The 11,823-nt window shown below is 49.6% G+C and overlaps 1 protein-coding gene across 1 annotated transcript; it reads left to right on the forward strand.

Annotated features, from left to right (window-relative positions):
• Nucleotides 1-2,163: 2,163 nt before the first annotated feature.
• Nucleotides 2,164-7,460, forward strand: LOC116987423 (glutathione S-transferase theta-1-like). The gene is made up of 5 exons (XM_033043460.1): nucleotides 2,164-2,494; nucleotides 3,265-3,352; nucleotides 4,009-4,159; nucleotides 5,982-6,158; nucleotides 7,102-7,460. Exons 1-5 carry the CDS (start codon nucleotides 2,383-2,385, stop codon nucleotides 7,303-7,305), a joined length of 732 nt encoding a protein of 243 aa, XP_032899351.1. The 5' UTR covers nucleotides 2,164-2,382; the 3' UTR covers nucleotides 7,306-7,460.
• Nucleotides 7,461-11,823: the final 4,363 nt, after the last annotated feature.

Below are 11,823 nucleotides of genomic sequence, written 5' to 3' on the forward strand. Positions count from 1 at the left end.
GGGTGAGCCCGAATGACCCAATAAGCCTGTTGTTAGAAGCAGTTTGGGTTGGATCGGAATGAATGAACAAAGGTGTTTCAGAGGGAGTGGTGGTGTGATCACGTTGAAGGTGGTCGTAATGTCGAAGAATTATATGTTGGATGTGGAGGCTGGTGGGGTGAAAAGTGATGATCAGGGAAATATACTTATTCAGTGTAGAAAGGAACTGCAGATGCTGGTACATACCGAAGATAGGCACAAAGTGCTGGAGTAACTCAATGGGCCAGGTAGCATCTCTGGAGAAAAAGGATGGGTCACGTTTCTGGTCGGGACCTTTCAGACGGAAATCGCGCCCCAATATGTCAACCATCCTTTTTCTCAGAGGTACGGCAGCATTTTGTGTCTATCTTCAATATATACCAACATCTGCAGTTCATTTCCACACATTTTGTCTGCTCCACTGCCAAATCTCCTCGAGGTATCCCCACCTTGAAGAGGTGCTCCTTCTCTACCCTTGTGCCATTTGGGGGAAGGAGAGCAAGACCATAGAATAGAATAGAATAGAATAGAATAGAATAGAATCTTTAATTGCCACGCAACCAGGGTTGGTGGTATTTGGGTTCGGTACATGATGGTACACTGCTTTTGTTACATACCACTAATAACACAGATCACCGTAATAAAGTGCATCCATACCACATCACAAATCACAAATCTCACCAACAATACATAGTGCAAAAGAACAAACAAAGACCATAGACAAGACACTGTATACATCAAAAGTCATATTATTGTCTGATTATTGGACGGAATTGAGAGTTCTTATTGCTGAGGGGAAGAAACTGTTTTTAAAGCGGGTGGTTTTAGTAGCAAGTGACCTGAGGCGCCTCCCCGAAGGGAGAGGCTGAAAAGGGTGATTTGCTGGATGGGAGTGGTCCGAGATGATCTTACAGGACACAGAGGAGACATTGATAAGGGATCCATCCACAGGGGACTAACCACTTTACTGAAGAAAGAGGACATCTCGGATATCTGGTCGCCCAATTATAGGAAGGATGTCAACAAAATAGAGAGAGTACAGAGGAGATTTACTAGAATGTTGCCTGGGTTTCAACAACTAAGTTACAGAGATAGGTTGAATAAGTTAGGTCTTTATTCTCTGGAGCGCAGAAGGTTAAGGGGGGACTTGATAGAGGTCTTTAAAATGATGAGAGGGATAGACAGAGTTGATGTGATCAAGCTTTTCCCTTTGAGAATAGGGAAGATTCAAACAAGAGGACATGACTTCAGAATTAAGGGACAGAAGTTTAGGGGTAACATGAGGGGGAACTTCTTTACTCAGAGAGTGGTAGCGGTGTGGAATGAGCTTCCAGTGGAAGTGGTGGCGGCAGGTTCGTTGGTATCATTTAAGAATAAATTGGATAGGCATATGGATGAGAAGGGAATGGAGGGTTATGGTATGAGTGCAGGCAGGTGGGACTAAGGGAAAAAAATTGTTCGGCACGGACTTGTAGGGCCGAGATGGCCTGTTTCCGTGCTGTAATTGTTATATGGTTATATCCTCAAGTGGGAAGGTCTCATCTTGGGAGCAGATACAGTGGAGGTGGAGAAAGTGAGAATGGGGGATGATATGAACAACACCGCCAATTTTCATTTCATCTGCATTGTTATAGAAGATAGAGACCAAATGCTGGAGTAACTCAGCGGGACAGGCAGCATACGGAATGGGTGACGTTTCGGATCGAGACCCTTTTTCAGACCGTGTCCCACTCCTCTGCAACTTAATAACCACTATTGCTTGTTTTTGGCAGGATAAAGATATTACTCTGAGACATTTCATAATCATAATCATACTTTATTAGCCAACTATGTTTTGCAACATACGAGGAATGTGGTTTGCCACACAGTCATATCAATAAAAAGCAACAGAACACACAACTAAATACATCTTAACATGAACATGCACCACAGTGACTCCTCCACATTCCTCCGAGACATTTCGTTTGGTCTCCACCGGGCTGGCCGGCTGCCTTCCCGTGTTTCACATACAGTATTGCACACACTGGGCAGCGAGTCTAACATTAACTGTTCTGCGCCCCCGAGGACATTGACTTCCTCTCACGCTGAAGGCGGAGTCCGTCCGGGCTGGAGAACAAACAAAGATCCTGCTCCACTCCAAAGATCTTATAGCGCTATAAGATCTTTGCTCCACTGTAGGATCTTTGGGAACAAACTCCACGCGGCTCCAGACTGCTCCAGCGATAAGGGCTCATTAGCTCGGCAATCTCCTGCGATCTTTGGACTTGGTGGGGGAGAGACGTCGTTGTGGAGCCCGAGTCAGATGACTGCTCCGCCCATCCGCCAGTGTCGGTGTGTCGCCCACTAACCCAGCCGCGCTACACCATGGCTCTGCAACTTTACCTCGACCTGAACTCGCAGCCCTGCCGCTCCGTCTACATCTTCGCCAAGAAAAATAACATCGCCTTCGAATTCAAGCAAGTGAGCCTGGCAGAAGGTAGGCGGAGAGCTACCCTCTCCACATCTCCCTCCGCCTGGCCTTCTCCTCCGCCCCCTCTACACAGTCCACACCACATCTTCCCACCCCACCCTCCGCCCTCTCCCCTCTCCCTCCGCTTCTGCCACCCCCTCACCACACCACACCTCTACATGCTTCCTTCCTCTACTCTCTCTACACCTCCATCTCCCCAGCATCTCTCTACCCACTCTATCCCCGCTCCACCTTCCCCATCTCTCCGCCCTCCATCACCCCCACACCACTTCACCGCCACCCCAACTCTCCACTACATCCCATTCCCACCACCCTCGCCTCCTCCACCACACTCTCCAATTCTCCTCCTCTAGACCTCATTCCCCACTATCCCCACCTCACTATTTCACAACCCCCCCACCACCTCTCTACTACCTATCCATTCCCCTACTCCACCCGCTCCTCGTCCTTTTCCCATTTCTTTCCCGTTTTCTTTCAGGGCCAAATCCCACTTTACAGTTGAATCCATTTGACCCACTGAGTCACCTTGACACATTCTGCTGCCCTTCTCCTGCTTTCCCCCAGAACCTCATCTCTTTCCGTCTCCACCCCATTTCCACCTCTTCTCTCCTCTATATTCTCTGCTACCTCCTGATCACTGCCCTCCTTTCTCTGCACCCTTCTCACTTCTCCATCCACTGGCTGCACCCCCTCTCCCCGGCGCTGTCGCGCACCGTCCGACTGGGACACATGGACTCGTGGCTGTGGTGTGATCTCCAGTCGTATCCTGTCCACAGGCCAACAATACAGTGAGGAATTTGAAAAAGTCAACCTGCTGAAACGGGTGCCAGCTCTGAAGGATGGAAACTTCACATTGGCAGAGAGGTTGGTGCAAATTTCCAGTCCCAGCTCTCTAAGCAAGTGTCGTGCAGAACAGAGCTGAGGGGTGTTGGTGATGTTGGGGGGAAGACTTGCCTCTGGTTCTGCAGGTTTATTTACTGAGTGAAGTGATTAGAACAGGCAGAAAGGATTGCTGTGTCCCTCACTTTGCAGAGACAACCCTAAAGCCAAGGCAACGTTTAGAGAACATCACCATCCGTACTGTAAAATAAGATCCCAATCACCACACTGGCCACTGGCCAATGCCAGCCACTGGTGACAGCCACTGGCACATCCATGTGCTCTTGGAGAAGTTGGCAGAGGATTCCTAACTTCCAGCAGAGGAAGGATTAATGTTCACCGCTCCTCTCTCCACGCCCTCACTGCAGCACCAAAGTAGCTCAGGTGCCTCACAGCTCCAGAGATCTGGATTCAGTCCCGACTTTGGCCTCTGTCTGTGTGAAGTTTGCCCGAGGTTGATGTTGAGCAGGGTTGGGTGAAGCTAGCCTAACAATGGCAAGCTGAGGTATGACTGCTAGTAGCATCAAGCATGGGTGGGGAGAATGGTGGGCAATGGGGCTGCTGCAGGGTGATGCCGGGTGAGGGAAACGTTGGCGAAGAGTCAACCTGACGGAGAGTGATGCTCCAAACCTCTCCTGCAGTGTGGCCATTCTGAAATACCTGGCTGGCAAATACAAGACCCCCGACCACTGGTACCCCGCCGACCTCCAGCAAAGGGCTCGTGTGGACGAATATCTCGCCTGGCAGCCCACAACCATAAGGTTCCACGGATCAAGGCTCTACATGTTCAAGGTAAACCTGTCAACTCCCTCCACACTCACTGACCCTCCTCCGGTCTTCCTGCCAACACTCACTCCCAGTCCTCTGACACTCTGCCTCTTGGTCTGCCTCTCTCTTTCTTACAATAAGTTGCTGCTTTGAAACCCTCACGTTTGAAGAGGTTTTGCTGGCCCCAGCAATTGGCTAATGTGGCTGATGGCAGTGTTTATTTGCTTTGCTAATCATAATCATAATCATACTTTATTGGCCAAGTATGTTTTGCAACATACGAGGAAATTGATTAATCTACTGACCTTCAGTCAGTTTATTGCAGTGACAGCTCTTCCTACCGCTGCGTGGTGAACAACCAGCTCGCGTTATGATTATTCACTCATTTTGTGCCCCTCATACCCCTTCCTTCACAGACTGAGGCTGTTCTTTGTCCAGTCAGTACGGCCCACAAAACATTGCCTCTGCTCCTGCCCTGATTCAGTGCAATTGTTTCTCCAGGATTTAAGGAAATGACTTTCAAGGGCACCATGAACCTTTAGTGCGTTGCTCAGACACAGCCTTGCAGCGGAGGCGAGGAGAAGGGCATTGGAGCCACCACGTACAGTGTGGTGGGGAAATCTTCTCCCTTACCTGTCCTCTAGAAGATTTGTACTGCTCCCAACAGTCAAGGCACAGCCTGTATTCATCATGAAGGGGGGGGGGGGGGGGGGGGGGGGGGGTCAGAGGTGAGGAGCAGTGGTCTTGTGTCAGAGTCAGAGTTAAAGAGTTATGGATGCAGGTCAAAACATCATAAGTGATAGGAGCAGAAATAGGCCATTCGGCCCATTGAGTCTACTCCGCCATTCAATCATGGCTGATCTATCTGTCCCTCCTAACCCCATTCTCCTGCCTTCTCCCCATGACCTCTGACACCTGTACGGATGACAGCAAGATCAAGATGACTATCAAAACTCCCTCACCTGTATCCACCAGTTGGTTCTATTCCTCCTCTTTTACAGCTTTCTTTCCCTCATCCTTTGAAGAGAGAGCTAGATAGGGCTCTTAAAAATAGCGGAGTCGGGGGATATGGCGAGAAGGCAGGAACGGGGTACTGATTGGGGATGATCAGCCATGATCACATTGAATGGCGGTGCTGGCCCAAAGGGCCAAATGGCCTACTCCTGCACCTATTGTCTATTGTCTATTATCCCTCGAAGCAGGTTCCCAACCCGAAATTTCACCATGTTCTCCAGACATGCTGCCTGGCTCACTAAATTACTCCAGCACTTTGCGTATTTATTTGTAAAACAGCCTCTGCAGTTCCTTATTTCAGCAAGACCAAGATGCGGAGTCAAACAGTGTCAGAGGAGGTGATGGAGTTGTGTTGAAGGCCGGGGTGTGGGAAGGGGGTTGACACTGTGTGCGGAGGCACAACAGAAGGGGGAGAACTGCAGGGCGCAGTTGAAATGTGGAAGGAGATGGCAGAACTCAGTGGGTGATTGAATGGGTTGGGGAGATCATCAATCTTATGGAAGAGTGTGGAAAGGTCAAAGTTGGAAGGTTAGGTTGGAGGGAAGGTCAGAGATCACAGAGAGAACTGGTGGAGTGAGATTCCAAGGGTTAGTCAGTGTGAGTTAGTGACTGGAACCTAGAGCCCATCTTCTCCCTAGGTCAGAGGCAGCTCGTTCTCAGCACCCTCACCCTCAGATGTCCCTGGGCAGGTGTCCCTGGTGTGCAGGGGTCTGTCCGAGGAGGGAGAGCCGGTCAGTGGGCGGAGAGAGAAAGGGGGGGAGGAGGTGCCTGCGTGAGGCGTCTGGCTGGCCGTGTGTCTAGGCTCACTGACCTCTGACCCGCTTGCCCACAGGGCTTGCTGCCCCTGCTAACCGGGCAGCCCATTCCCGCAGACAAGATGGACGAGGCTGTGAGCGATCTGCAGGCATCCATCCGCTCCCTCGAAGACAAGTTTCTCCAAGACAAACCGTTCATCGCCGGGCGCGAGGTGTCGCTGGCAGATCTGGTGGCCATCGTGGAGCTGATGCAGGTGAGGGCAATGGACCTTTGCCAGTGTGACATACCCACCAGGGGCCCGCTGACATACCCACCCAACCAAGGCACCCACACACATACCCACCCAACCAGGGTGCCATAGACCCACAGGCATACCCACCCAACCAGGATGCCATAGACCCACAGACATACCCACCCAACCAGGGTGCCATAGCCCCACAGACATACCCAGCCAGACTCCTAGAGACCCCAGACTTTCACTGGACCAGATAACCCCACTCTTCTTCCTGGATGCCACAGCTAAGATCCCTTGGCCATTTAATAATGGAGGTTGGAACCTTGGCCAAGCCCAATGTCCACCCCTCCCAGGCTGGGTGCAGAACACAATGAAACATTCACCCCTTCCCCTTCTACCGTCAGCAATGCTCAGCCCCTCTCCCACACTCACTCACAATGAGTCCCAGAGGAACTCGTACACATACACAGTCTCATGGCTCTGACCCCACTCACTCCATTGCTCAGCCCAGTCTATCCCCTCCGTCTCAACATCACTTTCCTCACATTCTGGATTGCTACCGTGATCTTTTATTCACCCATCTTTCATCCCATGGGAGCATCTCTCCACTGACAGCCTGCACCTCATATCTTCCTCTCTTGCATTTGCTCTCTCTTTCCCCTCTTGTTTGCACTCTTGCTTCTCTCTCTCTCTCTCTCTGTCTTCCTCTCTCTCTCACCCTCACCCTCACTTTCACTCCCTCTCTCACACACTCTCTCTATGACTTCCATGTTCCAGACTGAACCCTTAAGCCTCAGCTTCACGCTGTTACTCCCTCTCCTCCACACTTCTCACTCTTCAGCCCCTTCACACACCCCACCATTACCCTGCCCACCCCCCCCTATATTCCCACTCCCCGTTCTGTTGCCCTCGCTGTGCTGTCGGCTGCAGATTTTAACTCTGTTACCTAATTTCACCACAGCCTCTCGGTGCGGGATTCGATCCGTTCAAAGATCGACCAAAGCTCAGTAGCTGGCGTGACAGAGTCGTGGCAGCCCTGGGCAAAGAGTTATTCGATGAGGCCAATGAGAAGATGCTGAAGAGCGCAGAAAATTCAAGTAATTTGGATGTTAAGTCTCCCGCAATGCAACGCCTCGCGATAAGTCTGAAAAAAGCATACTTGTGATGGAGCCAGTCACCAGGCGGCTCCTGGAGTACCTGCTGGCGGTAACTTCACCAACAAGGTCATATGATCGGAGCATCAAGCTTACTCTGCCATTCAATCATGGCTGATCTATCTCTCCCTCCTAACCCGATTCTCTTACCTTCCCCCCATAAGCCCTGACATCCATACTAATCAAGAATCTATCTATCTCTGCCTTAAAAATTTCCATTCCGTGGCAAAGAATTCCTCTGATTCACCATCCTCTAACTTAAGAAATTCCTCCTCATCTCCTTCCAAAAGGAACGTCCTTTAATTCTAAGGCTCTGACCTCTAGTCCTAGACTCTCCCACTGGTGGAAACATCCTCTCCACATCCACTCTATTCAAGCCTTTCACTACTCGGTATGTTTCACTGAGGTCCCTCCCTCGTTCTTCTAAACTCCAGTGAGTACAGGGCCAGTGCTATCAAACGCTCCTCATATGTTAACCCACTCATTCCTGGGATCATTCTTGTAAACCTCTGGGCCCTCTCCAGAGCCAGCACATCTTTCAAAATATATGGTGCCCAAAATTGCTCACAATATTCCAAATACAACCTGACCAGTGCCTTATAAAGCCTCAGCATTACATCCCTGTTTTTAAAATAAATTCTAGCCCTCTTGAAATAAATGCTAGCGTTGCATTTGCTTTCTGCAATTTCCTGTAATTAAATAAAATGCTAGAAGTTCCTGCATCTCAGTGGCAGAGTTGTCTCTTTGTATTTTGTCCTGCTTTCTCCTTTCACTGGAGGTTCCCCTTGCTGAGGTAACTCCCCACATCCTGCCCCCACACTCCCCAGCACCAGGGACACGTTGACAATAAATAAAAACTGGAGACGCTGGAAATATTGAAATAAAAACAGAAAATGCAGGAAGCACTCAGCAGGTCAGGGGGCACCTGTGGAGTTTGAAGACTCGATGTTTCAGTTCTAAGATGCTTCCTCAGAATTGCTGGAGTAACATAACAGGTCAGGCAGCATCGATAGATAACTGCCTCTAGATTATCATAGATAACTGGATAGATAACATTCCTGCTAGGGTCCCTGAGCTGCTGAGTTATGGAACTTCATGTCTTTGTAAAGGAGCATCTGCAGTTCCTTGCATGAAAGCTAGTTAGTTTTAGGGAGAAAACGCGATGGGTTCCAACAAAGAGACTGTCTCTCACAGGGTGAGCCCGAATGACCCAATAAGCCTGTTGTTAGAAGCAGTTTGGGTTGGATCGGAATGAATGAACAAAGGTGTTTCAGAGGGAGTGGTGGTGTGATCACGTTGAAGGTGGTCGTAATGTCGAAGAATTATATGTTGGATGTGGAGGCTGGTGGGGTGAAAAGTGATGATCAGGGAAATATACTTATTCAGTGTAGAAAGGAACTGCAGATGCTGGTACATACCGAAGATAGGCACAAAGTGCTGGAGTAACTCAATGGGCCAGGTAGCATCTCTGGAGAAAAAGGATGGGTCACGTTTCTGGTCGGGACCTTTCAGACGGAAATCGCGCCCCAATATGTCAACCATCCTTTTTCTCAGAGGTACGGCAGCATTTTGTGTCTATCTTCAATATATACCAACATCTGCAGTTCATTTCCACACATTTTGTCTGCTCCACTGCCAAATCTCCTCGAGGTATCCCCACATTGAAGAGGTGCTCCTTCTCTACCCTTGTGCCATTTGGGGGAAGGAGAGCAAGACCATAGAATAGAATAGAACAGAATCTTTAATTGCCACGCAACCAGGGTTGGTGGTATTTGGGTTCGGTACATGATGGTACACTGCTTTTGTTACATACCACTAATAACACAGATCACCGTAATAAAGTGCATCCATACCACAACACAAATCACAAATCTCACCAACAATACATAGTGCAAAAGAACAAACAAAGACCATAGACAAGACACTGTATACATCAAAAGTCATATTATTGTCTGATTATTGGACGGAATTGAGAGTTCTTATTGCTGAGGGGAAGAAACTGTTTTTAAAGCGGGTGGTTTTAGTAGCAAGTGACCTGAGGCGCCTCCCCGAAGGGAGAGGCTGAAAAAGGTGATTTGCTGGATGGGAGTGGTCCGAGATGATCTTACAGGACACAGAGGAGACATTGATAAGGGATCCATCCACAGGGGACTAACCACTTTACTGAAGAAAGAGGACATCTCGGATATCTGGTCGCCCAATTATAGGAAGGATGTCAACAAAATAGAGAGAGTACAGAGGAGATTTACTAGAATGTTGCCTGGGTTTCAACAACTAAGTTACAGAGATAGGTTGAATAAGTTAGGTCTTTATTCTCTGGAGCGCAGAAGGTTAAGGGGGGACTTGATAGAGGTCTTTAAAATGATGAGAGGGATAGACAGAGTTGATGTGATCAAGCTTTTCCCTTTGAGAATAGGGAAGATTCAAACAAGAGGACATGACTTCAGAATTAAGGGACAGAAGTTTAGGGGTAACATGAGGGGGAACTTCTTTACTCAGAGAGTGGTAGCGGTGTGGAATGAGCTTCCAGTGGAAGTGGTGGCGGCAGGTTCGTTGGTATCATTTAAGAATAAATTGGATAGGCATATGGATGAGAAGGGAATGGAGGGTTATGGTATGAGTGCAGGCAGGTGGGACTAAGGGAAAAAAATTGTTCGGCACGGACTTGTAGGGCCGAGATGGCCTGTTTCCGTGCTGTAATTGTTATATGGTTATATCCTCAAGTGGGAAGGTCTCATCTTGGGAGCAGATACAGTGGAGGTGGAGAAAGTGAGAATGGGGGATGATATGAACAACACCGCCAATTTTCATTTCATCTGCATTGTTATAGAAGATGGAGACCAAATGCTGGAGTAACTCAGCGGGACAGGCAGCATACGGAATGGGTGACGTTTCGGATCGAGACCCTTTTTCAGACCGTGTCCCACTCCTCTGCAACTTAATAACCACTATTGCTTGTTTTTGGCAGGATAAAGATATTACTCTGAGACATTTCATAATCATAATCATACTTTATTAGCCAACTATGTTTTGCAACACACGAGGAATGTGGTTTGCCACACAGTCATATCAATAAAAAGCAACAGAACACACAACTAAATACATCTTAACATGAACATGCACCACAGTGACTCCTCCACATTCCTCCGAGACATTTCGTTTGGTCTCCACCGGGCTGGCCGGCTGCCTTCCCGTGTTTCACATACAGTATTGCACACACTGGGCAGCGAGTCTAACATTAACTGTGTTCAAAAGGGAACTGCAGATGCTGGAATATCGAAGGTACACAAAATTGCTGGAGGAACTCAGCGGGTGCAGCAGCATCTATGGAGCGAAGGAAATAGGCGACGTTTCGGGCCGAAACCCTTCTTCAGACTGATGGGGGGTGGGGAAAGAAAGAAGGAAAAAGGGAGGAGGAGGAGCCCGAGGGCGGGCGGATGGGAGGGTGGGAGGAGACAGCTAGAGGGTGAAGGAAGGGGAGGGGACAGCACAGGCTAGCCAAATTGGGGGAATTCAATGTTGATGCCATAAGAGCGCAAGGACCCCAGACGGAATATGAGGTGCTGTTACTCCAATTTCCGCTGTTGCTCACTCTGGCAATGGAGGAGACCCAGGACAGAGAGGTCGGATTGGGAATGGGAGGGGGAGTTGAAGTGCTGAGCCACCGGGAGGTCATGTAGGTTAAGGCGGACTGAGCGGAGGTGTTCGGCGAAACGGTCGCCCAACCTACGCTTGGTCTCACCGATGTAAATCAGCTGACATCTAGAGCAGCGGATGCAGTAGATGAGGTTGGAGGAGATACAGGTGAACCTTTGTCGCACCTGGAACGACTGCTTGGGACCTTGAATGGAGTCGAGGGGGGAGGTGAAGGGACAGGTGTTGCATTTCTTGCGGTTGCAACGGAAAGTGCCCGGGGAGGGGGTGGTGCGGGAGGGAAGGGAAGAATTGACGAGGGAGTTGCGGAGGGAGCGGTCTTTGCGGAAGGCAGACATGGGGGGAGATGGGAAGATGTGGCGAGTGGTGGGGTCACGTTGGAGGTGGCGGAAATGGCGGAGGATTATGTGTTGTATTTGCCGGCTGGTGGGGTGAAAGGTGAGGACCAGAGGGACTCTGCCCTTGTTGCGTGTGCGGGGATGGGGAGAGAGAGCAGTGTTGCGGGGTATGGATGAGACCCTGGTGTGAGCCTCATCTATGGTGGCGGAGGGGAATCCCCGTTCCCTGAAGAACGAGGACATTTCCGATGCCCTGGTATGAAAATACCATGGATGAGACCCTGGTATAACATTAACTGTTCTGCGCCCCCGAGGACATTGACTTCCTCTCACGCTGAAGGCGGAGTCCGTCCGGCGTGGGGAACAAACAAAGATCTTATAGCGCTGTAAGATCTTTGCTCCACTGTAGGATCTTTGGGAACAAACTCCACGCGGCTCCAGACTGCTCCAGCGATAAGGGCTCATTAGCTCGGCAATCTCCAGCGATCTTTGGACTTGGTGGGGGAGAGACGTCGTTGTGGAGCCCGAGTCAGATGA

The sequence above is a fragment of the Amblyraja radiata genome, chromosome 25 (assembly GCF_010909765.2).
Source record: "Amblyraja radiata isolate CabotCenter1 chromosome 25, sAmbRad1.1.pri, whole genome shotgun sequence".
Lineage (NCBI taxonomy): Eukaryota > Metazoa > Chordata > Chondrichthyes > Rajiformes > Rajidae > Amblyraja > Amblyraja radiata.

Bases quoted from the DNA above. Each gene is read 5' to 3' on its own strand.
- LOC116987423 (XM_033043460.1), top strand. From the start codon at position 2,383: ATGGCTCTGCAACTTTACCTCGACCTGAACTCGCAGCCCTGCCGCTCC. The intron at 3,353-4,008 runs GTTGGTGCAAAT...CCTCTCCTGCAG, and splicing joins AACTTCACATTGGCAGAGAG to TGTGGCCATTCTGAAATACC. The intron at 4,160-5,981 runs GTAAACCTGTCA...GCTTGCCCACAG, and splicing joins CAAGGCTCTACATGTTCAAG to GGCTTGCTGCCCCTGCTAAC.